General features: G+C 38.9%; 1 protein-coding gene across 1 annotated transcript; it reads right to left on the bottom strand.

Annotated features, from left to right (window-relative positions):
- Nucleotides 1–1784: 1784 nt before the first annotated feature.
- Nucleotides 1785–8969, bottom strand: LOC122029525 (LRR receptor-like serine/threonine-protein kinase ER1). The gene is made up of 27 exons (XM_042588543.1): nt 8477–8969; nt 7557–7695; nt 7363–7434; nt 7193–7264; nt 6953–7024; nt 6791–6862; nt 6648–6719; nt 6488–6559; nt 6336–6407; nt 6187–6255; nt 5998–6069; nt 5768–5839; nt 5433–5504; nt 5288–5359; nt 5135–5206; nt 4984–5055; nt 4548–4619; nt 4389–4460; nt 4238–4309; nt 4070–4141; nt 3891–3959; nt 3752–3823; nt 3576–3649; nt 3267–3395; nt 2814–3161; nt 2352–2722; nt 1785–2268 (listed from the first exon to the last, which is right to left on the bottom strand). The coding sequence occupies exons 1-27, from the start codon at nt 8553–8555 to the stop codon at nt 1912–1914; spliced, it is 2931 nt and encodes a 976-aa protein (XP_042444477.1). The 5' UTR covers nt 8556–8969; the 3' UTR covers nt 1785–1911.
- Between the last annotated feature and the right edge of the window lie 17803 nt (nt 8970–26772).

The following is a 26772-nucleotide window of genomic DNA, read 5'->3' as shown; positions in this document are numbered from 1 at the left end:
TAGTTGTTTACATGAATAGTTGCGAACCTGGTTTTTAATGCCTTCATTTTGTTTATTCCATGCTCAGGGCTCTTGCATTAGCTCCTGTTGTAGACCGAGGATTATCATGGTTCACGGTGAAGTTTAACTTTGAATCGGAAGGAAAGGTAAAGATGGATATGCGAAACCATGAACGTTCTTTGGTTTTACTAGATGCGTCTTGTTGACTCATGTTCTCATCAATATTCTTCAGGCATTCGCAGCAATTGCATGTGTATGCTTTGGGCTGGCCCTTTCTCTCTTCTTTGGATTGACCTTGCTTTGGGCATAACTATCCTTTGTTACTTTGGCCAATCTGTTTCTTGCAATTGGTCAAGATTTTCCTTCCCCGGATTGTCATAAACTTTGGCAAAATAAAAGGTATTGGATTGTGATTCTCTTGAACCACAACCTTTATGTTACCAATTTTTTTAGCATGAAATTGCAACGTGGACCGAAATCATGCTTCAAACTAATAAAGTGCCGAGTTGATCTGTTCCAAACAATGCTTAAATTTTTTTTTAGAGAAAATCTTAAACTCTTTGTAAATGATATTTGTCGGTGAAACTTCCAAATAAAATGCATGTTCATTCTAGTTCTAGTGAGATCAGTCCGTCTTATTAATGCCTTCAGCAGTGAATAGTATGATGATTGCAGTAGCTCATGATTGATGTGCCAGCAAACTTAATGAAAATACTGGTTTTTGGTTATCATTTGATCAACTTAAAAAGTCTTTCATGTTGAATCCTTTTAATCGTAAATCCATGTTGGAAAATTCCTGGATTTATGTCATGGAACTGCTTGTACAATAAATTAGCCAAATGCTGTAAAATTCACTTGAATATAACTAAAATTTCTAGGAGTACTAAAATCAATGACCATTTTAGTTCTCTAATTTTGCAATTGAAACAAATTCCACGATATGTACTGCTTTTTATACCAGCATCTCTTCACCTCAATTGAAACCTAGAACACATAAAGGAGCTATTTCTAGCAACCCTTCCAAGGCGGTCTCGTATCCCAATTACCAACTAAAACACTAAATAGACCAAAGAATGCGCATTATTTAGTTGAAATTGAAAAATTAAACTGAATAGATTAATATTTCAATCAAATTAATTCCGCTCAATATGTATTGACCAAAGAACCAAAAATCTCATTGTAATTTGTAAACTAAGCCAAACCAAAGAAACCAACTTCATTTAACATTTATTTATGAAGTTTACAATCTATAAAATAATGTATAATTCAATAATATATTTGAATCGTGTCAGTTCGATTCTATTCTTTAAAAATAACATAATAATATAATTTAATTAAAGCGGACACCCTAGGCAAGACCTATCCAATTACCCTTCGAATAAAAACAACGGCGGAAAAGCATATTCAATTGCACAGCACAAGCCAATCCCCTTCGATGCTTTTTTGAAGGCGTCGCCTGTCAACGTTTTCCCGGCTATCGCATCGCAATCAAGGCTGGTCCCCAGGCTCCCGTACAACCCCCCAAAGCACCGTCCACTTCCCGAGAAAAAAAATAAGCCAACCGCACTGTGAGAGCGGCAGCACAATAACTCAGAGCTCACGAGAAACCACCGTCGACAAGGACGCTTGGGACCCACGCGAGCCCCCATACAGCTCACCCCCCGTCCTCGTTTGCTCAGTGAATGATTAACCTGTTCCTGACCCACGCCAGTGTCAGAGATTGTGCATCTTTGCGCAGCGAGAACTTGGCTACAATACATGGGTCACATGCCTCCAGAGCTATGGATGACAAAAACAAAGCATTCCCTTCATGTATTTTTACAGCAACACAAGAGAGAGCTTCTACTCCACTTAACTGTGGTCATCATCATCTTGTGCCAAAACATAATACATGATCTATAATAGAAAATTTTAAATGGAATTTTGCGATATCACTTCGCCGAACTTGAGGAAGAGCTGCACGTCGGATGTGCTCTGCGACCCGACGCAGCTCAGGTCGTTCTTGGTCTTGAGGTTGGCATACCCGTCGATGTAGCTTGGCGCCAATGGGGCTTGCGGTTGGGTCTGCTTTGGTGTCGGATCCGACTGCACGAGACATCCGAGCACACGGCTTACCTCGTGCATGGTCGGTCGGTCGGAGGGTTGCCTTTTGGTGCAGAGAAGAGCCAATTGAAACACTTTTTTCGCGTCTCCGAGATCTTTGCATGTGGAGGAAACATCCGGATCTACTGTCTCCATGACAGCATTGCTCGAGGCCTTTGACAGAATCTGTTAACACGATAAAAAAAGCCACAACGAGCAGTTGCATAAATTGTGAATAAATTACTTCAGATCAAGTATAAGAGGATTACCAACTGATGAAGATTGGACTCGTTGTCGACCGCCTTCCTCCCGGTCAGAAGTTCAAGCAGGACAATGCCAAAGCTGTAAACATCAGACTTCTCGTTTAATCTAGACGTCCGAGCATATTCAGGATCTATGTATCCAATTGTGCCCATTACATATGTGGAGGTGTGAGTTTTGGAGATACAAAGGCTCTTTGCAATGCCAAAATCTGTGAGATGGGCTTCAAAATCTTTGTCCAGGAGGATGTTTGAGGACTTAACATCTCGGTGTATAATTCGGGGGCTACAGTCATGGTGGAGGTAAGCCAGGCCTTGTGCCGAGCCAAGTGCGATACGGAGACGTGCCTCCCAATCCAGTTTTTTCTTCTTTGTAGGGCCTGCCATTTTTCATGCAACTAAGGAACTTGCAATGTTTTCAAAGAAAATGGATTTACAATCAAACAGGAAATTTTGAAAAGAATACCATACCATGTAGGATATCCCATAGGCTGCCATTCTCCATGTAATCATAAAAGAGGAGGTTGCCGATTGGGGACAGCGAGTACCCCTGGAGACTGACCAGATTCCTATGCTTGATACTCCCTACAGTATCGAGTTCGGTTTCGAATTCCTTCAAGTTCTGTGGATATTGAGAATACAATCTCTTGATAGCTACTGGTTTGCAATTCTTCAGCATACATTTGTATACTGTGCTTGATGCACCATAACCAATAATATATTTCTCACTAAGGTTTTCTGTCATTCTCATGATATCCTCGTACACATGAAGAGCCATATTCATGTGAAGGATCACCAGCTTTGGTGAAATATTATTAACTGCAAGATTACAAATAGATTAAAAATTCTTGCAACAAAAATTGATATACATTAAAAATCCTCGCAAATCGTCTCTACTTATGCAGCAAACATACATAGGGGTACCTGGTTTGTGAATTGAGCTATCTGAAAACGGAGGCGGTTTGTGTGGTCGACAAGCTGCAACTAAGACCGCCAAAAGGATTAACAAAGCACCAAAGGCAATGCCCCAAATGGCAGCTTTTGAGAATGGAGCTGCATAGGAAAAAAGAGGATTAATTATCGCAGACTATGTATTAGTTCGTTTGATAGTCTAACAAAACGATGCATAACAGTTGATACATTGTACATCAAGAAAGACAAGAAATTCATATCTTGCAAAAGACCAGGAGAAATACTAATGATCCAGAAGCCATTTTATCGTAAAAAGTATACCTCGCTGTGGTGGATGGGATGAGTGGCAAGGAGAGCTTAACCAATAACCACAAAGACCGAGATTTCCTATAAAACTGCACACACGCATACAATGCAAGGAGTTTGAGAAATATATTTTGAATGCCGAAAGATACGTTAATAAAGACTACATCATTCAATATTCTTCAACTCCTCACCTCTCAGGGGAAAATCGGGAAAAATTGTTGACTGTGGGAACATCACCAACAAAATTATTATTGGATAGGTTCCTGTTTGTGAACAACAACAATTAGGTCGATTGTTTTGGAACTACAGATCTTTCTAAAATCAACTTACAGAACAAGAAGACTTGGGCAGTTAGTGAGAGCTACGATGCCACCAGACAAATTGTTGTTTTCCAAATTTCTGCAACAAAATTAAACATCAGCACGGCATAATAACAAACTTCCTAGTCTTTCTAAGGGATTGATTTAATAGTTCCAAAAACACACTAACTACTTCAGAGAGAAGTATACAGTGTGATCAGATTCTGAAGCAGTCCAAGTTCCTCAGGAATTGCATTCGACAAGTAGTTTTTCGACAAATCACTAAAATTTACAAACCAACCAAACATCACTTGAGTTACAAATAGAAAAAGGATAAACGTATTCATAAAATCCCAATAGAGTGGCCAAGCATCTTACATCTCCTGGATGCTTCTCAAGTTTCCAAACTCAGCAGGTATGTTACCAGAAATTTGATTATTGCTCAAATTTCTAGAAATCGGTGAGACAGGAACATCAGAGGAAAATTAGAATGACACGAAAAAAAATATATTTTATACAAATAACTCACAATTTCAGAAGGTGTTCTAAACCACCAATAGATGAAGGTATGGGGCCATTTATCTCATTGCACGATATGTCTCTGCCGAAAACCAATATATCTTGTTATGAAGTAGATGTACATGTAGCACACTTCACTCTTAGACTCCAATTAAATATGATTACTCACAGTGTGTCCAAATTACTAATTTTAGACAATTCAAATGGTATAGATCCCTTTAATTTGTTTAATGAGAGGTTCCTGCATAACCAAAGATTCCTCAAATTAAGCAATAAATTAAACATTAAAAAGTAATACTAACAATTGTTGTAGATGATATCAGTGAAGCGCTGGAGCTAAGCAACAGATAACTCTGTAATCATTATAACCAAGAGAATAGATTTGTATGCATTAACGAGAAAATATCGGAAGATTTTTTATAGACAACAAAGGAGTGATACTGGTCATGCAGTATTTATCCATGGTCAACTAAAAACAAAAAAAGCTCTCTGTTGGAACTCTGTTTCTAAATAACATGAGAGAAGGGAAACACCGCACACTACATTAAAAATATCAAGAGTGAATAATATCAAGTGAAAAAGAAGAAAAAAGTACAGCATCTTACAGATATGTCATGCTCTCCAGTTTCTTAAATGCTCGTGGAATGGTTCCATTTAGTTTATTGCCATGTGCATTTCTGGGATCAAATCAAGGAATAAGATGCATTGAAAAGATTAATAGCCAATAATACACTAGGATTGAAAGAATCTTCTTACAAACTATTTAGATTCACACATGAGCTCAAGTTTTCAGGGATAGGTCCTTCGAGATTGTTGTTGGCAATATTTCTGCAGAAGTTTCACTGACAATCATCAGTTTTGTATTCTAAAGGTACTAACACACATGAAATGCCTTCAAAATTGACATACAAGTCAAACAAATCGGTGAGGTTTCCAAGCTCAGGGGGAATGTAACCACTGAGCTGGTTATCATTCAGCTCCCTGCAAAATGATTCAATTTAGATGCTACAAGACCATAGATTCACCATTTTATGTGGTCAAGGCATCCACTTACAAGTAGTGAAGCCTTGTCATGTTACCCAGCTCCGGCGGGATTGACCCAGTCAACTTGTTGCTTTGCAGATACCTGTTTATTTTAAAAATGTCATTAGCGTCTTAATAACCTGAAAACAAGGATAGACAAAAGATCATAAAATCATTATGAAGAAATTGTTACATTTAGTTCAACATATCCAAGCTATAAAATGTATGAAGCTTTCCATGACATAGTCTTAATGAGCCAAGTCACATTAGTGTGAGATAAAGAACAAAGGTATTTAGAACAATCATCTTCAACAAAATTTTATCCTTTTAGGATAATGTCCTTGAAACCTACTATATAAGACTTACAGTTTCTCAGTATACGTCAAGTTGCCCAAAATAGGAGGAATCGGTCCACTAAGAAAATTGCAACTCAGATCTCTGCAATATGAATGAAGACAATTAAACATTGGGATCTCATGTGAACATAGTTCTGACAATGCCACTGATAACCAAGAATTTAAGTTAGTGCAATCTAATCATGTGGAGCAGAATCATCAAAGAAAACCAAGTAATGATGAATTAATCATGGATCTTACAGCACTGCAAGAGCTTGCATCAAACCGATCACAGGTGGAATGGGTCCAGTAAATCTGTTCCCTTGCAAAGATCTGCTATGAATTATATCAATAAGAATCTTGACATCTCTATGATTCATGAATCAGTTAACTATTCTAGAATAAATAAAAAATAAGACAACCATAAAAGAAAAGATTATTGCCACTTACAGCGTTGCGATTTGCAAAAATCCAATATTAAATGGAATTTCTCCTGTAAGTTGATTGTATGACAAGTCCCTATATTGCAAAGGGAAAGTCATCTCTTGCTAATAAAAAACTAACTTCCTTAACAGAAACAGAGTGGAAATGCTACATACAAAACTTGAAAACTGGTACAATTTCCAATGCTCTCCGGGATATTTCCAGTCAAGCTGTTGTTCTTCACGTCACTGGCAGAATTTTTTTTGTAAGATATAATAATCATAGAATTTGCTTGTTGGTCATGCATTTCTAGACAGTGTTGACTTACAAGTACCACAACCCTGTCAACTGGCACATATCAGGCGACAAATTTCCTTCCAACTTATTACCCCGGAGACCCCTGATACAGATCATAATTCAAGTTCACCGGTAGAATATGGATAGCTAAATCAGAAATGTGGAAGCATGAATCACCAATGATTGCTTACAAGTATTGTAACACTTCATTCCAGTAGATAAGCCTTGGTATCTCCCCACTCAATTTATTTTGAGCTAGGTCCCTAGGGTTTGGTCAAAGATAACAGAATCAAATCCATCGTTAGATGAGAAAACAAGATAACAAGATACTTACAATATCTTCAAGTTTGGAATTTGCGATAAAGTTGAAGGAATAGGTCCAATCAATTGATTGTTCTTCAAGATCCTATAAGATAGAGGATAATTCTCAGTTGATAGTGATGCTGAATGCTGACTAAAGTCTATCCAGAACATGTTTCATCTAATCAGTTCTTACAAGTTCTCCAATTGCTTCAGCTTTGATATCGAAAAAGGTATGTCCCCGTAGATGTTGTTGAACGATAAGTCCCTAACCGTCAGAGGGATTTTATTAGCAAATGAAGCATTGTTGTCTGTTAACCCAATAAACAAGGTACAATTGGGTTCAAACAAATTAAAAGACTCTTAGGAGGTATAAAGCAATTGAAGAAGTGCCATGAGTGTGATTAAGGAAACGAATTCCCATGATCATACTCACAATGTTTTCAAGGAGGAACAAGCACCGATCTCATCTGGGATTTGTCCAGACAATCGATTGGCCTTCAGATCACTTTTCAGAGACACCAGAACAACAAATGAACACAATACTCAAGGAGTTAAGCGCACACATATGCATCAAACAGAAGGAGAAGTTTCGATGTTTCTTACATAGAAACAAGGCTCTTGAGGTTTCCGACAGCAGGAGATATCTCCCCATCAAGATTCAGTCCAGATAGATTACTGAAATTTCACAACAAATCAAAAACAAGAAAAATAAAAAGCCAACAGAAAAAATCATTAGATTAATCAGTATTGTAAGATATCATAAGAATAAACAGCGAGCTTAGATTATGTGATCTTACAGCGCCACAACATTAAATGTCGCATTGTCACAAGTGACCCCTCGCCACAAACAATAGTCAGAAGATGGAGCATCCGTCCAATCATACAATATGTTGCCAACATTACGGAATGACTTCTTGATCTCCAGTAACGTGGCACCTAAAACGCAGTGGATTCCAAGTATAATTAAAAACGATAGCATAGAAAGTACTACAATTATTATAAGTTCTTGATCCCTATGATCAGCAGTAAAAGTATTAAAATATGGTTCTACTAGAATCCATATCAACAAATAAAATAATGTAAAGCAACTCCTTTTATGCCTATCACGTTGCAGACATAGAGCTACTAGAAGATCCAAGCACTCGGGCTGTTGCTGAGCTGATATCGTTCTTGAACAACCAAAAATGGAGAAAGTGTGAGGAAATTGAGCATTAAATGAAAACTGAGAGGAAAACCAAGAAAAACAAGTGAAGTGAGGCAGACAACAAAGAAGGGGAAAAAATATATTTGTACGATGTAGAGGAGAAACCCACGTTCCTCAAACTGAAAAGACCTAGCAAAGCAGGAAAATCTGGCGTCAAATGAAGATAGAAATAGGAGCGCTAGGGAAGCTAAACAGAGTAGTAGAATAGAATTAAGCTTGCGGAAGATTAGAAGACATTAAAGTAGAGGATCTCGACAATATTAAAAAAAAAACGTAGTGGATCAAGCAAAAGGAGCTAAGAAATCACAGAACCAGAAAGTGTACTTCCATCACAATAAAATATTAAGAGAAGTAATGATGCTCCGAACAGTCTATTAGTATAGAAAAATAAGGTGACGATCCGCGAGGCAGTCCTTAATTTCCTCTATTCATTCTCTCGGACACAACAAATAAACAAACAAACAAACAAATAAAAAAAAAAAATCCGAGCTTTCGTCTAATTCCATAGCTCACCGTCGCTCGCTTCGCCGTGCACCGAACTCAGAGCCCCGAGCAGGACCAAGACGGCGAGACCTCCCCACGGCACGGCCATGGGCAGTCGGCGCGGAGATCCAAGACCCGACCTTTCGTGCCGAACGGAGGAGGCGCCACCAAAAGGAGGCAATGGGAAGCAAAGGAACAGCGGCCTCTTCTATTCGAAGCTGTAGCGGAATGCTACGCAGCAGTAATCCCTATTTACTGCAGGGACCGAGGAGGGAAGATTTGATCGAGAAGAGCAAGAGATGGGGATCACATCACGATGAAGTTGCTCGACCGGTCACATCACTCTGGCAGCGTCCCTGAATACACTTCATCGCCTTGTTCACCCTCCTCTAACCTCTTTTACTCCTCCCCTGCTCTGTTGCGCGGAGAGAGAGAGAGAGAGCGCGCGCGAGGGGGAAAGAAAGAGAGATAGAAAGGTAGGTGCAGGCAGGTTATGGCATCGGCATTGACAGCGTAGTAGGGGGGTTGCAGTCTGCAGGGATGTGTGTTTCCTTTATCTTTTTTATTATGATTATTATTATTATTTTTATTTATTTTCTTAGAATTTTTTTTTTTGATTGACTTTGTAAAATATATCGGTAAGTATTGCTGGGTGAGTGATCCCTGTGAGTGTAGTACTGCGTCACTGTGCTGTGCCTTTCAACTCTGCTTCATGCAGACAGAAGTGTCATGTGCTTGGGTCACTGGCAGGATATGGAAACCACGTGGCACGGATAGCGCTTTGTTTCCCTCCCCTGATGGCCGTATGGGTGCGCACATTTAAATAAAGATTATTTAATGGGTGTTTTTTTCATGGTCGTTTACAGGTGAATAATAATTCAAATGATACTTTAGGGAATCTCATGTTAAAAAAATATTTAATCTTACTTTCCGTTCTTAAAAAAAAAATATTCTGTTAAAATTAGTTTAACTAATTTTACTTAAACTGCGCCAATAATAATCAGTTTATATATAATTTTGGACCAATCAATAGATGCTCTTATGTTTTTAAATCGATTTTAGATAAAATTCGTTCCTAGTTTGATACATGATTTTATCTAAAACTGATGAATGAATAAAATAATTTTGATTAATATTAAATTAATTCTTATGTGCTCGTCTAATTATATCTACCCCTCAATATTAATTTAATTTATTATATTAAAAATAATAATTTTTTTTAACATTAATATATTTGAAAATTTTAATTCATGTTAAAAAAATCTGACTGATGAACTAAACGATGTCAGATTAATATAAAATTAGATCTTATGTCTTCGACTAATTTTTCTGATTATATTCATATCCTCAAATATCAATTTAACATAATATATTGAAAGTAATAATTTTCCTGATTAATGTTTAAAGGCATAGAAATAATTAGGAGAGATAAATAAACATATTAAAACTGATTTCATGTCAATTTGAGATCATTTGGTTGACTAGTTAATTTTTGGTAAAATGACTGATGAACTAAATGATCTCAAATTGACATAAAATTAGTTCTAAAAATATTTGAAAAATTCAATTCATTTTTAAAAAATGCTCTCAATATATTACGTCAAATTGATATTTGAGAGTATAGATATAATAAAGCACCCTTTACTTATGGGAATAGAGAAAATTCGAGATCGATTGGTCAATTAGTCAGATTTTTTTTAATATGAATTGAATTTTAAAATATATTCATGTTTAAAAAATCATTATTCTCAATATATTGAGTTAAATTGATATTTGAGGTAGACAAACACCTAGAAAATAATTTCATGTTAATCTAAGATCGGTCAATTAATTGATTTAGGTAAAATTGGCTGATGTACAAAATGTCAAATTGACGTTTAAGGGTATGGATATAATTAGGAGAGATAATCAAACTGTTGGTGCAATATCCCTCAGGTCAAGGTTGACCTGGGTAACCAAGCTGAGTCTTGGTTTGGGTTTAGATGTTTGACAATAAGATATTGATTGAAGAAGAGTCAAGTAGGTCAAGGTTGATTGGATACTTGACTGGGAAGTCCTAACTGGGATGTTAGGCAAAATGAAAGACCTAGTGAGTGAAGCTAGGCAGTATGAAAGTCCTAGTGAGTGAAGCCAGGCAGAAGGAAGTCCTAGTGAGTGAAGCTAGGCAGATGGAAATCCTGGTGAGTGAAGCCAGGTGAAAGTCCTAGTGAGTGAAGCTAGGCAGATGGAAATCCTGGTGAGTGAAGCCAGGTGAAAGTCCTAGTGAGTGAAGCTAGGCAGATGGAAATCTCGGTGAGTGAAGCCGGTGAAAGTCCTAGTGAGTGAAGCTAGGATGGAAATCCTAGTGAGTGAAGCTAGGTGAAAGTCCTAGTGAGTGAAGCTGGCAACGGAAAACCCTAGTGAGTGAAGCTAGGGTGAAAGTCCCGTGAGTGAAGCTAGGCGTATGGAAAGCCCCAGTGAGTGAAGTTAGGTGAAAGTCCCGTGAGTGAAGCCGGGAGGGAAAATCCAGATGGATCGAGGATGGACATCCGGTGGGAAGTCCAAGTAGGTCAAAGGATTGACCGGATACTTGGCATGAAAGAAAAGTTCAAGTAGGTCAAAGGATTGACCGGATACTGGCACAGAGAAAAGTCCAGTGGGTCAAAGGATTGACCGGACACTTGGTAAGGGAGTCCTAGCAGTCAAGGAGTGACTAGATGCTAGGCATGACATACCAACAGTCGAGGTTGACCGGATGTTGGTTCGGGAGGTTTGAGACTTGGTTTTGGATCGATCCTTTGATCGATGGATCGATCCAGCTCTGGATCGATCCGCGATCGATCTGTCCCAGCGAACAGAGAGCTTCCGGATCGATCCGTGGATCGATCAGAGGTCCCAATCGATCGCTGGATCGATTGGGACGCCTGTTCGCGCGATAAGCGCCGGATCGATCCATGGATCGATCCAGCGCGCTTCAGAGCTAGGCGCTCGGATCGATCCGTGATCGATCCAAAGCCTCCCGATCGATCGGGAACATTCGAATCGATCGGGATCCGACCGCTGGCGCCGTTTATAGCCAGGCGTTCATTTCCTTCGGCATTTTGCTTCTCCGATTCACTCCAGACTACTCGCCAGCTCCTCCGCTCAGATCGCCAGTTCTTGAAGGATCTTGGAAGCTTTCCAAGTCAAGAGGCGGATCAAAGGCAAGAAGAGAAGCTAGGGTTAGGGTTTTCTGTACTCATTGTAAGCTTTGCGCTTGTATCTTGTTTCCCTTTCCTTTCTTCTTGTACTGAGAGTCTTGTAGGGCTTCTCCGCCCTCGATAAGGAGTGTTTTCATAGTGGAGGGTGCGTGCGTGGTGTGGATCCTTGGACTAGTCACCTCTTGTGAGGTGGATACCAAGTAAACCAACCGTGTTAGCGTTGTTGTATTTGTTTCTGTATTTTCCGCTGCATATTCTTGAAGAAACGAGCAACGCCGAGCAACGCCGAGCAACGAGCGAACGCGACGAGCTATTCACCCCCCCTCTAGCTACTTTTGGTCCTAACAAGTGGTATCAGAGCAAGGTTGCTCTTCACCGGAATCACCGCCGGAAGGGGCAAACATATCAAGAAAAGCTAGAGGGTGAAGAAGTTGGAGCAAATTCTTCAAGTTCAAGATTCTATCAAGCTCAACTTCAAGATGCAATTCCAAAATGGACTTGGATTTGACACAAGGGTGGCTCCACCATATTCATCTACAAGCTTCGATTCTTGGAAATCAAGAATCGAAAATTTTCTTATGATGGAGATAGAGCAATGGTTTGCTCTCATGGAAGGTTTTGAAGCTCCCACAAATTCCAAGGGCAAAGTACTCAAAAGGAGCAAGTGGAGCAAAGACCAAATCCAAAGATGTGAGGCCAATGACAAAGTGACCAAGCTTTTGGTCAATTTATTGCCAAGCAACATCTTGGAACAAATTGGAGAGTTTGAAGATGCCAAGGAGCTTTGGAGCAAATTGGCCAAGCTTCATGAAGAGATCCCCTCCACTGTACAAGAGCAAGAAGTATCCAGAGAGGGTGACTCTTTGGAGCAAGACCAATAGGAGGGCTCCGAGGTTGAGAGATGCTCAACCTCCGAAGAAGAGGAGATCCAAGAAGCTTCATCCTCAAGGGAATGCAACGAAGGGAACAAGGAGGGAGCATACTCCTTGTTTCATATTCAAGATGATGAAGCCTCCACCTCTAGGATTGAGGGGGAGCAATCCTTGGTGACGCCGGATCAAGAAGAAGGAGAAGCTTCTACATCCGGGTCAAGTGAAGAAGAAGAAGATGGTGCCACCTCCGAAATTCAAGAAATATCAAATGGAGGAGAATCAAGGTCCGATCAAGAGGAAGCTTCTACCTCCGGATCCAAAGAAAAAGATGCCACCCCTACAAGCAAAGGTATAAATATTTCAATTAATAATAAAAATCATATTATATGCTTTGAATGTAGGGAACATGGGCACTACAAGAGCAAGTGCCCTAAATTGGCCAAGAAGAAGGGCCAAATGGCACAAAAGGGCAAGGAGAAGCTCAAGAAGACCACCCCCGGGACAAAGAAGAGCAAGGAGCACATAGTGTGCTTTTTGTGTCAACAAAAAGGGCATTACCGAAGTCAATGCCCCAAGGGGAAGAAGATGGTCAAGGCTCAAGGAGGCACTAGTCAAGGGGGAGCCTCCAAGGTAAAAAGGAAGGTAACTTTCGTTGAGCCTATTCCCTTGCAAAATGGTAAAAAGCATGCTAGGTCAAATTTTTATCATTTTAATGCGATTTACCATAAGAATAGGAAGCATGAGGGCTTTAAGGAAAAGCATGTGGCCCTACATGCCAAAACTACTATCCCTAAGGCTAGGAATGTAGGTATAAACCTAGACGATAACTCTAAGGATTTAAGATACAAGCCTAGAAACAAAAATGCTCATGGATCAAATACTAAGGACTTAGTGAAAGAAAATCAAGTCTTGAGGTCAAGACTTGATAAAATGGAGAAGACCCTAAAAATGATGGAAAATATCCTATTAGGGCAAAGTGAGCATAACTTAGGTTTAGGAAAATCAAAGTCATCCAATGGCCAAAAAGGTTTGGGATACAAACCAAAAGCTAAGAAGGATGTGTCTAGTTATCATAGGGTTCCATATAGTTATGGAACGAACCCTAAGTCTAGAGGTCAAGTCAAGGATGCAAGGGAAGATATCCCTAGAAGTATCTTTGCAACCAAAGTGACTAAGACTTCTAAGAAGTCTAAGAAAGTCACGAACAAGGTTACAAGGGAGGCTATCCCTAGAGTTGACCTAGAAAGTGTGACCAAGGCTTCTAAGAAGCCCAACAAGGTCACTAGGAAGGTATCTAGGGAAGTTATCCCTAGTGAGTACCTAGAGCATCCAAGGAGCACCAATAGGTGTTGGGTTCCTAGGAGCATCTTCTCTACCCCATAGATGGGTTAGAGAGTGTCAACTCCGATTAGAAGGGTAGTTAACCCAACTTTGAGGAAATTGACACTCAAGGAGCATTTTCAAGGTTTTAGTTAACCTTTGAAAATGAAATGGACCTATTGATTACTCCTTGAAAGAGTAAAATGTGCCAAATGGTGAAAATTGTTTTTATCTTAAAATGGCACAAACTGGGAAAACCATAAGAACTATCAAGTTGGGATTTTGGTATGTTCTTAGGCAATTTAAGGCAACCGGGCCTTAAATTTAAAAGTGCTACTCTTGAGAAAACATGGAATATGCCAACATTTGAGGACATGTTTATTTTCAATTGGCATACATTAAATCAAGGAAATTAGAAATGCCAATTTAGGTTTTGGCATTCTCTTGTAGCACTTTAGGGCAATCTAGGTTTAAGGTGTAAGTTTAGCTAAGACTTTAAGGATACTTAGATAGTTAATCTAGGTATATTTTATTTATGCTAAATCTTGCCATGATTGTTTGCCCATCATATGCCATGACATCATGTCTAGTTTTTGCATTCATGTTTTATTATGGAAAATCCAAAAATACCATGTCATGACATTCATACATCATGTAGTAATAGGATATTTTCTTTTGAAAATTATTTTCTGTTGATGTATGCCATAACATAATCATGCATTTAGTTTAATTCCTTGTAATTAAGGACGAATGGCATTTAACGACACTTATTAACAAGTGACATCCTGGGTGGATGTCTAATATCTCTAAAATGCCTAGATAGATATGCATGATCCCTAGAATAGGGCAAAACCAAATTTTACATCTCACAAAGACCTCTAAGGTGACTTGTATGTGTTTTGTCCATATTATATACAAGTGAGATGTTAGGATGATGAACAAAACTCAAGATGTTGATTTAGTGCATTCTTTTGAGTTTTAAATTCATCAAAACACATAGTTATGTGTTTTCCCATCATTGGGAAAGCTAATGTACAAGTCATGTGCATGAAGCCCAAGGAATGTGATGGGATATTGGTTTTGGAAATGTTTTTAAAATGTTTTTGGAAAACCTTGGTGAAGGCTATCTTTTGATAGTAATCACCATTGAATAGTTAGACACAAACTTGAAGAAAAACACTAAAGTTTTTGCAAGTTTTCAAGTTTGTGTCAATCTTTGAAAATATGATGTATTTTCATAGAAAGCTATTTTTCCATGATTAAGTATGCCCTAAATAATGTCTACACGAAATTTCATAATTTTTGGATTTTTGTAGAATTTTCTAGGGGTTTCTGAAGTTGACTGAAATAGAATTTCAACAACTATCAGAGCTCCGATCGATCCATGGATCGATTGGAGTTCCATGAATCGATCCATGGATCGATTCAAACGGCAATTCCCGCGAGCAGAAGCTCGCTGGATCGATCAGCCGATCGATCCAGGGAGTCTGAATCGATCAGTGGATCGATTCAGAAAGGTTCAATCGATTGGAACCCAACTCCAATCGATCCAAGTTGCTGATTTTGGCTGGGAAGGCCTGATTTCAGCATCTTTGAACCTATTTGAGTCTAGGTAACCATTCCAAACCCCTTAAATACATTTGTATACATACAAAGGGTGTTTTCATGTTGAAAACAAGGATGGATTGGTTAACGAAGACTAAGTAGAAGTTTAGGTTGAGGTTGTTTCAAATTTTGACTATTTAAACCTCAAAACTTCTAAAATTTGGGTTACCTAAAGGTTTAGGGATTCCAAGTCATTGTTGGTGCAATGACAGAAGTTACCACCATGTCTTTAGGGGGAGGGACTCTTTAAAGACATGAAAATTATTTTTCATGAACCTTGGAAGGTGGTTAACCTTCTGTTGTGAACTTGCTCAAGGTTGAGCATTTAAACTTGAAATGGGGAGAAATGGGGAGTGGATATCCTCATTATTTCAAGTGGACACTCAAGTGGTAGATAATGCTCAAGGTTGGGTAGTTGTCTACATTGAGGGAGAAGTTAAGGATAAATGAAGGGTATGGGACCTTCATTATCGTGTTGATCACAACGAGTGATGTTGGGAACAACGATGAGCAACTCTTCAGGGGGAGAGTCTTCAACAAATGGATTTGTTGAAGTGTGCCCAGAATTGGAGCATAGGTTGATGTGTGTCCAACGATGGGTTGATGTGTGCCAATAGGGGGAGAATGTATGGTTAAGCTTAGGCCTTCATTACCTATGGGAAGGTCATAGGGGGAGAATGAAAGGACTCATGAAAGGGAGTAAGTTAGGCTTTCATTACCTAGAGGGAGTTTGCCCTCGTAGGGGGAGAATGAAGAGCTTAATTTATGCTTTCATTACCTAGTGGCATGAAGAAGGAGGCTATGGAATTAGCCTAACTTACATATGGGATTGTAAGTGTTATTGTGGTATTGTCAAACATCAAAAAGGGGGAGATTGTTGGTGCAATATCCCTCAGGTCAAGGTTGACCTGGGTAACCAAGCTGAGTCTTGGTTTGGGTTTAGATGTTTGACAATAAGATATTGATTGAAGAAGAGTCAAGTAGGTCAAGGTTGACTGGATACTTGAATGAGAAGTCCTAACTGGGATGTTAGGCAAAATGAAAGACCTAGTGAGTGAAGCTAGGCAGTATGAAAGTCTTGGTGAGTGAAGCCAGGCAGAAGGAAGTCCTAGTGAGTGAAGCTAGGCAGATGGAAATCCTGGTGAGTGAAGCCAGGTGAAAGTCCTAGTGAGTGAAGTTAGGCAGATGGAAATCCTGGTGAGTGAAGCCAAGTGAAAGTCCTAGTGAGTGAAGCTAGGCAGATGGAAATCCTGGTGAGTGAAGCCAGGTGAAAGTCCTAGTGAGTGAAGCTAGGCAGATGGAAATCCTGGTGAGTGAAGCCAGGTGAAAGTCCTAGTGAGTGAAGCTAGGCAGATGGAAAACCCTAGTGAGTGAAGCTAGGTGAAAGTCCTGGTGAGTGAAGCCAGGCAAGGGAAAATCCAGATGGATCAAGGATGATCGGACATCTGGTGCTGGGAAGTCCAAGTAGGTCAAAGGATTGACTGGATACTTGGCATGAAAGAAAAGTCCAAGTAGGTCAAAGGGATTGACCGGATACTTGGCACAGAGAAAAGTCCAAGTGGGTCAAAGGGATTGACCGGACACTTGGTAAGGGAGTCCTAGCAGGTCAAGGGAGTGACTAGATGCTAGGCATGACATACCAACAGGTCAAGGTTGACCGGATGTTGGTTTGGGAGGTTTGGGACTTGGTTTTGGACAAAAATCAAGTGCTGGATCGATCAGTGGATCGATCCAGGCTCTGGATCGATCAGTGGATCGATCCAGACCTGTCCCAGCGAACAGAGAGCTTCTGGATCGATCCGTGGATCGATCCAGAGGTCCCAATCGATCAGTGGATCGATTGGGACGCGGCTGCTTCGCGCGATAAGCGCTGGATCGATCCATGGATCGATCCAGGCGCGTTTCCAGAGCACAGAGGCGCTCTGGATCGATCCGTGGATCGATCCAAAGCCTCCCCGATCGATTGGGAACATTCGAATCGATTGGGATCCGACCGTTGGCGTCGTTTATAGCCGCAGGCGTTCATTTCCTTCGGCATTTTGCTTCTCCGATTCACTCCAGATTACTCGCCAGCTCCTCCACAGCGCTCTCAAAGATCAGATCGCCAGTTCTTGAAGGATCTTGGAAGCTTTCCAAGTCAAGAGGCGGATCAAAGGCAAGAAGAGAAGATAGGGTTAGGGTTTTCTGTACTCATTGTAAGCTTTGCGCTTGTATCTTGTTTCCCTTTCCTTTCTTCTTGTACTGAGAGTCTTGTAGGGCTTCTCCGCCCTCGGTAGTTACCGAAAAGGAGTGTTTTCATAGTGGAGGGTGCGTGCGTGGTGTGGATCCTTGGACTAGTCACCTCTTGTGAGGTGGATACCAAGTAAACCAACCGTGTTAGCGTTGTTGTATTTGTTTCTGTATTTCCGCTGCATATTCTTGAAGAAACGAGCAACGCCGAGCAACGAGCGAACGCGACGAGCTATTCACCCCCCCTCCCTCTAGCTACTTTTGGTCCTAACACAAATAACTAGAAATTAGTTTTATGTCAATTTGAAACTATTTAGTCTATTAAACAATTTTATCTAAAATCAACTTTAAAAAATAAAAATTAATCTACTGATCTATTTAAAGTTTCGACGTTTCCATATAGAGGGAAAATAATTCGACTGATCCAAAAAAAAATCAACCGACTGAGAAGGATAAAATAAAAAATAAATAAATACCTGATTTAGTAATTTAAAAACTATATTATACAATTTAGTAATTTTGAAAACTTATTTACTCCTTATATATTACGTTGGACATCATATGGTGCACAACACTTAATGTAATATTTTTTTGAATTTTTTTTAATTTCATTAATTTAAATATTATACTTTAAATTTTAAACCTGAACCCTAAATACAAATATTTTAAACATGTACACGACGTAACAAAATTTATATATTTATTTGTTAGCATATACATCAAACGATAAGCACTAAGTATATTTTATTTAATTTTTATTATATTTTAGAATTTAGAATTTAGAATTTAGAATTGAAACTATAGGAATTTTAAAAAAAACTAAAAAAGATTATACATGTATCGTTAGGTGCGTAGGGTAAATATATGATGACTTTTAGTGGTTTTTTTTTTAAAAAAAAACTACTATATAAAATTGGCTCAAGTTTTACTAATGTTAAGAACATAATGTAAAAATGCACACAATTATCTCAAAAAATAACCATATGTCATGACTCCCATCATGATTTTAAGAACTAATTATTATATTATAAAGAATGAAATTAAAATTTTGCAATGATTTTATTGTCGGCCATAGCAAAATAAATCTTCCAATTTATTATATCATGTGCAAAAAAATCAAATTGTATTTTGAAAGTTTGTTTCTGTATAAATTGTATTCCGGATTTATAGAATAAAAAAAAAAAGGATCGGCTTAGATGTCTAAATTATTAAAAAATAAATAAAACAAGAGTAAACCAATTTCTAATAGAAATCAAACCGTAATAATAAATAAATAAATAAAAGAAGAACCAATCATAAAAGCTTAATAGGAATTTGTGCAAACTAGTCTTTTTCAAACAAAGAGACATCACTGCATATAAAATTGAACATACTTGATACTACTTTTTTTTGGTGAAGCCGGAAGGTTCGTGCTAATCATTACAAAGAATATATTATTTTTTTCTAGCTTATCCATATTTTGTTGGAAGTCAATAGACAAAGAAAACGATTATATTTTATTAGCCATGTACAATCAAAATCATTATAATGATTAGTGCAAGAAAAAATTATCCTTGATCAAATAATTTCATTATTTGGTAAGACAAAAAAAATGAGAATGAAATCTGGAGAAAGTGACTTAGATGTTTTACATATATTAAAATTTGGCAATAGAATTAGTAGATGGCATAAAAGATTCAAGAGGTCGAAATCAACTATGTTGTTTAGAAAACTATAACACTAGCAACATCTCGCCCCCATTTCAAGCGATTCGCCTTTGATTTGTGTGTTTTTCTTGTGCATATCTAAAAGTATTTGTTCATCAAAATTAACCCAAATATGCCAAAAGTTCAAGTAGGATATTGCTCATCTTTGTTAGTTTAAAAGGCGATATACTTATGGATTTACCTAACTTAACTAGTTTATGCATTAGCATACATGCACAAAATTATAGAGAAACTCAGCTACAATTACAAACAATTAGATATGCAATACTCATGCAATATTTTGTCTTTCTCAACTAAATCAATTTGTTTGAATCATCTATTATTCAGTTATTTTTGCCTTTGAATAACAATAAGAAAAAACTTAAGATAATATCGAGGGTAAGATTGAATTTATACTGTGATCCTATTTGAAAATTAAAGATAATGCTATGGGCAGATGACTTAAAGGTTGACTAGACCAAGACTTTAAAATAAGTAGGATATCCTATTCACTGAAATAAAAAAAATCCTTTACACAATAAAATGAGTAGACAAATGTCAATGTCAAAAATCAGAGAGGAGATCCCTAGCGAAGGCCTTTCAATGCTCAAGTCAATATAGTGTCCGAGCGGGAAGAGGAATAGTGGTCGAATAATGAGAGCTTGCGCGTAGTGAAATATATCAATAAAGTGGTGAATGAGTAGTCCTCAATATAGTAGGACCGTCTGGTCCATAAGTCGGGCGACCATGTATTGCGTCGCACTAGCCTTTCTGATAGTGAAGCAATTATGAAGATAAGTCCCTTAGGTCCAATCAGTTCTATGATCAATCGGTCACATACTGAGATACTTGCCTTTGAGGTAGCTTGAGTTAAGGAAATCTAGCCGATCTTTCAACCGATTGGCTGTATTTTGTAATGGCAAATCGATATGTAGGCGAGCTATTGGGTCCTATAGGGATGCTCGGCTTTTAATGATGCCTTGATATATATCATGTGATGTAGGAGGTCTAATTGTGAAGTAAAACAAAAAATCGAGTCCCCTAGGTCCAAGTGGTTATCTGACCGACCAGCCCTATGCAAGGATAGTATTCCTAAATAATGGAGAGTTGAACCCCGAGAGACCTGAATGGTGCTTTCAAATGATCATCCTTATATCTGGTGGTCCATCCCTGGTCGCTGAAGTAATGCCCTGAGCTTTATAAACTCGGTCAGGTTTCTTCTAAGACGTATTTACCTTATGAGGAGAATATGAAACCCTGTAACTCTGGCCATCTTTATACCCATTCACCCATACGTAGGACGACGAGGAAATGAACAGTGAAAGTCTATATGCTGATTAGTTGCAAGTTGTACTCTGAGTAAAATGTTGGTGTTAGTATTAGCCCTAGTACCAATTATGAGATGATTGTAAAGGGCACATTATTATATCATATATCATTATTAATAAAAGGTAAAGTTGATTATTATATTTATTTCAGTTCAGTGTCAATTGAATAAGTATAATAATATCCTTGGGTAGTAGGTTTTTATCTACAGTATTTCAATTGATTGAATTGACAGTGAGATATTGTAGAGAACACTACTCTTAACTATTCCTAGTCGAGCAAGGACAATATTAATGCGTTGAGATTAGCATATAGGTCAACAAATGACTTGATCCCACAAGTCATGGATATGAGATATCAGGTTGACACATGGATATATATTAGAAAATATATATTGAATGGCACGCCATGAGAATGTTTCATGAATCGTTATATGAGTGTCATAAACATTCTCATGTGACTATTGGAATGAATAGTCCTTTAACCTGAAGTCACTAAGGTTCCCTACATAAGGAGTTGTGTACTTTGGTATCGACAAACGTCATCTGTAACAAGGTGGACAATAAAGTCGATCACTGGGTATGTGAGTGATGTGGATGAGATCTATCCCTTCCATATGACAAAAACGATATCTGTGGGCCCCTTGATTAGTAGGGCACAAGAAAGCATGGTTATATGCAAATGAGTCAATATGAAATATTGAGCTTATTTGATTGAATGTGTCTACTTAGAGATCAAGAAACACAAAGGTTGGTAAGAGGATGACACGGTCTATGCCTCATTGATCAACCTAGATATCAAGGATAGAGGGACCAAGTCATACAAGATAATAGTCACAGACATGTTAGGTCGGATCTTGACCTTCTCGTCACTTGGATAGCAATGATGTCTTGCTAGATGTCACTCATTGCTTATGTATCTAAATGTTGATTTAGATACATTGCCAACGTTATGAGAACCTATTGGGTCACACACAAAGAACAAGTAAATTTGGAGATATATTCATATAATGAATAATTAGATTAAGTCTAATCCGAATTTGACTTTTTGAGTTAGACTCAATTGAATCTAATTATTGGATTAAGTCCAATTCAAACTAGACTAGAGAAAGTCAATTTAAATTAATGAAATAGTGATTCATTGAATTTGAATTGTATGAGGATTAATTAAGTAAGACTCAATTGAATTAGACTTGAGTTAGACTCAAGTGGATTAGACTTGAGTTAGACTCAAGTGAGACTTAATGGAGACATTCATTGAATTTTGAATTTAATGAATCATTTCATTCAATTCAATTTTTGAAATTGATTTGAAAATGAGGAGTTTTGAAAATGAGGAGTTTTCAAATGTGGTCCTTAATGGAGAGTGAATGAGCATTAAGGCTCATTAATGGAATTAATGATCATTAAGTATTTTCATTGGATGAAAATACTTAAGCCATTTTTCTTCTCATTTTTCATAACTTCTTCATCATCTCCTCCCTCTATTCTCCTCTTGGCTGAATCCTCTTTCTAAGGTTGCTAGCACAACCTTAGGTGGTAGGCATCTCCACTTAGTGAGTTTGTGAGACAAATGAACCCTTGTTCGTGTGGATACCATAGAGGCGCGAGCGTGTGTTCGTGCTGAGATCCGAGTTGTCGGGAGTCCGTGAGCACGCAACAAAGGTATACTCCATCATGTTTTAGATCTAACTTAATATACGTTTTTGTTTCCCTTCGCATGGATCTTCTGGAGGAACTAGTATTTTTCACTGCGCGTTTGCGTGTTTAGCGCATCTAGTTCCTTACAGTTGGATCATTAAGACTCGGACGCATATATCCTCAAACGGCCTTATGGCAGGTCGATCCATTCTTAAACTCGAACGGATGATAGTTGTCTGAATATATGCTAAATTCTTAATACAAATAGGGAGAAATAGAACCCTTCTGATATGTTCAGCACATAAGCCAACCGTCCTTACATTAAGGATCTTAACATTGAGCAAGGAGCCAAGCTCGATTAAGAATGCCCTTCTGATTGTCACCTCCCCTTGATTTTGACTACCTTGTTACCTGACTTTGACTACCTCATTACCTGACTCTGACTGTCACATCATACCCGGGTCTGCTCATAACATCCTACATCACTAGCATTCCCTTTAAGTCTAGTCAAAGGAGGTGGATAGCCGAATGATTGGACTCAAGTTTTGTTTCAGCCCATTCATCCTTTTTGTTGGCCTAGCCAGATAAATAAACCTCTGACCCGATTATTCCACCCGACTCCCGTTTGAGTTTTTAAGTTGTACTTGGCTATATTTTTTGAAAAAATGTGTGCCAGAGGACCAGTGCGCCTAGCAGTGTACCAATGATATGTAAGAAGGTATTTTTCAGCATAATGATTCAACTGTCTTGTCTATCATAAATGTCCATTTATGGATATGTCACGTGTCCTACTAACGCATTCTTTGAAGCGACAGTTGAAACAAGCCTTTTCGTATGACCCAATGACACTTCTCTCTTAGAAAATCGATGGTTATCCAGGAGTTTACTGTTTTAATCGAATGGTTATAGTATGACCTTATCTCATGGAGCCTATTCAAAAACCCTAAGTGTTGCGGAAACACATCACCTTGTGCTTCGTCTCCTTCTCTCTTTTCTCTGACAATCTACTTTGAGCAACCTGTCCTTCTTTCGATCTCACCCAGTAAGTCCTTCCTCAAAACTTGTTGTTAATTTTCTTACTTTCTCTCATAGCCCGGGAGTCTATGGCCCCTGGTATACTTTCATCTATTCTGATTTTGATAACACTGACCAGCAAACACTCCATTTGCAATGTGAAATGCCCCTAAACCACTGTATCTGCCTTCCCAACCCCCAGGCTCACCCCCATCACTCTCCTTCAGGCTGCATCACCTTCTTTAAAGATCAACTGAAAATTGACTTGCGTTTTCAAATCCCCATCTTCTTTTCTGAAATAAGTTGTTATTTCAATATTACTTTATCCTAATTTGCTTCGAATGCATTCCGAAGTATATATGTGATGTTTATATTGTTTCACTTGTATGATATTCCCCCTACTCCTCACAATTTTCTTTTGTTTTTGTACCCTAAAAGATTGGAATCAGGGGTTTTTTTTATTTCAATCTCACCCTAAGGCAGTGTTCTTCACAAACCTGTCAGCTTCCAATAAGGGATGGAAATTTGTTTCTTCTTTGTTGAACTGTCCGAGCCGATTTCCTGGTCAACCGAGTGGCGGTCTGATCTTCCTTCACTTCCCAACCTTGGGAATTTCAAGATTGATTCAACTTTCATTTCCTATTCAAAGAAGCTAGGTGGTGTTCAGTTCAAGGCCTCGAAGTTGCTGCGCGAGGGCTTACTATACTTGTTCAAACTAAGTCCTATTTGAGCGAAGCTTCCTTATTTGGTAAGTCTTATCAACTTGTTCTTTATGTTGACACTAACTAAAATCTTGCTTGTTTATTGTAGTGGATGCCTTCTTTGAATCTATAACTTTTGAACGTCTTCACCTAGATGAGGTCGAGCTTCTTAAGCGAGAGCAATTACTATTAGCCGAGCGAACTCAACAATTGGTCGATCCCTCCAGTGAGTCATCTAGTGGTCAGGTAGTTGCGTCCAGTGAGGAGGCCATGTAGGAAAGGATGAAAGTCGACCCTCTTCTAATTTTTAAAGATTCTCCCTCTGAGGCAGAAGCCCCAATGAAGCAAAGGCATAAGCTAGTCCTCCTATCCGGAGTTTTTAAGGGACGAGCACCCCCTACCATTCTGTCTCCGCCCCACCTCACGTCCATCCAGGAGGAAACCCCAACGCATTCTTCCTAACGGACTTATCCGCTCATCCTTCAGTGTCAACTCCCCTTTCAAGTGATCCAATTCAAGAGGCTACTTCACAGCTGATCAGCTCTCCCAAATGGTCGAATTCACAACTTTCGACTCCCCCGGTCACTCCTTTGGATATAGCTCCGCCCACTGTCGCCCCCATCCTTGAGACAAAACAGCTTTATCAGTTCTTCGTCTACTATGACACACCTTTTGCCCACATAATTACTTCCCCTTCAACTTCTCCCTTGACTAGTGGTCGACTACTATTGAGGGGTCGAATAATGGAGGTCTGGCAGCAGGTCAAGAGCAGACTGGATGAGAGCAGCATGGCCGAGATAACGGACGAATATGCTTATAATCTTACCATGGTATGTCTTGATGTCTTGAATTTCATATTACTCTTCACCCCAATCATATCTAATATCATGGGTTTTGTAGCACTGGATAATGGGGATAGGTGTGGCGCACAAATTTGTTGACTTGGCCCGAGAAAATGAAGTTATGAAGAAATGCCTATCATAGGAAGGCTACCTTTATACTCCCGCCCACTCCTCCATTGAGAGCCAATTAGAAAAGGATCTCCAAGAGACTGTAGCAACGAGTAAATTCAAGCTAGGGTAGATACATAAATTAGAAGACGCTCTGAAGACTACTGAAGCCAAGCTCCGATTGGAAACAAATAGACGAGTTGGAAAAAAAGATAGCCAAAGTCCAACATCTATCTGCCCAACTAAAAGAAATAAAAGCTACACATGAGGAGCAGTTGGTGGCTCAGACTCAATTGGTCGCCGATGGCAACAAAAGTTGAACGCCCAAGAAACTGAGATAGAAGCACTCCGGGTGGATTTAAAGGATGGCTGGGACACTATAGTGGGTATTTCTACTGAATTGAGCTACTCGGGCGAAGCTAGTGGCCTACCAAGCAGTGGAAGATAAGCGATTTGAGATAAGGAAAGCAGCCCTCCTATGATCAAAGGACTTCAACGTGCAAATCATTGATTCCATGATTGTAGCTCTTCTTCATGGAGTCAACGACGTAGTTCGGCAAATAAAAGAGAGAGGCTACCTGACTTCTGATCTCCTTGCATGTTTTCTTGATTGCTAAAGGCTTGTCAAGGAGCGTTCACCTGACTTTTTACCTATTTTAAAGTAATCAAGCTTCTTTATGTAACTAAGCCTCTTTGTAATGCATTTTGGAGTTATGCTTATTTGTTTTAAGTGTTATCCTCCCCTGTGTTCGGTGTAAGTACCTTGTGTTAATTTTGATATGATCAACCAAGTTAAGTTATGTGTTGTTTGTTTAATGTCTTGTGTCTGGGTGTACAAAAATTTAGAAGCATAAGAAATCGAGTGGAAGATATAGCTAGCGAGAAGGAAGTCAACGGACTTAGTGCATTCGAGGAATAAGGTACTGCAGAAGAGTATACCGGTGGACGAGAAGGACGTACGTGACATTCGAGGGATGAGAAGTCGGGGAAGAAATCTGCTCAAGGAGAAGGTTGAAGTTGGATTCGGGTGAACTCAACTCCAGTTGATCGGAGCATCGCCTATGTGAACAAGATCAGCTTGGAGGCTAATCTACTTCATGAAAGGCGCCTCCAAGAGGCTTAGAGGCGTCATCGTGCCTTCGTATGGAAGTTTAATCTGCTTCATGGAAGACACCTCCAATAGCTTGGGAGGCGCCTTACGTAAACATTGCGAAGACGCCTTCAAGCTCATTTAAGGCCCCTCCAATCAAGCATATCCATTAACAACGAGCATTGAGTTGAGGATAAATGTTTATTCACTTGAAGGCACCCTGAACCCGCTTGGAGGCATCTCCCACCAATAGAACTAATCCTAGGAGGCTATAAAAACCCTCTAGAGCTAAGAATTTTTCAACAACTGAACTATAAATCTTGTAATCAATATCTAGTCTTTCTTGTGAGCTATCAACGTCTATAAGAGGCTACTCCACCTTTAATAAAGGAGTTTTTCTAGTGGAGCAATTTCAAAGCCTTGGATTAACAACCACTTAGGTTGTGGCCAAGTAATTCCTTACCTCTTCTTTATTTTAGTTATTCAATTTATTTTTATTTAAATTAATTGTGCTTACTAATCAAAGTTCAAAGAATGAGAAAAGGGTTATTTTATTTTTTTAGGCAATTCACCCACTCTTGCTGGTCGCACCAGGACCAATAATTGGTATTAGAGCAACGAAGCTTCAGAAAGACTAACCGCCAATCGAAACATACAAGATAATGGTCGGACCAAGTATCTGCCCGTCGAAGTTCGAGGAGGAGTTCCTCCTATC

This window comes from Zingiber officinale, chromosome 10B, assembly GCF_018446385.1.
Source record: "Zingiber officinale cultivar Zhangliang chromosome 10B, Zo_v1.1, whole genome shotgun sequence".
NCBI lineage: Eukaryota > Viridiplantae > Streptophyta > Magnoliopsida > Zingiberales > Zingiberaceae > Zingiber > Zingiber officinale.
The sequence above is the reverse complement of the archived record's forward strand: the minus strand, read 5'-3'. Positions and strand labels throughout refer to the sequence as shown.

Bases quoted from the DNA above. Each gene is read 5' to 3' on its own strand.
- LOC122029525 (XM_042588543.1), bottom strand. From the start codon at position 8,555: ATGGCCGTGCCGTGGGGAGGTCTCGCCGTCTTGGTCCTGCTCGGGGCT. The intron at 7,435-7,556 runs GTAAGATCACAT...GTGAAATTTCAG, and splicing joins ACATTTAATGTTGTGGCGCT to TAATCTATCTGGACTGAATC. The intron at 4,620-4,983 runs GTAAGATGCTGT...TTGGTTATGCAG, and splicing joins CTGGAGAGCATGACATATCT to GAACCTCTCATTAAACAAAT.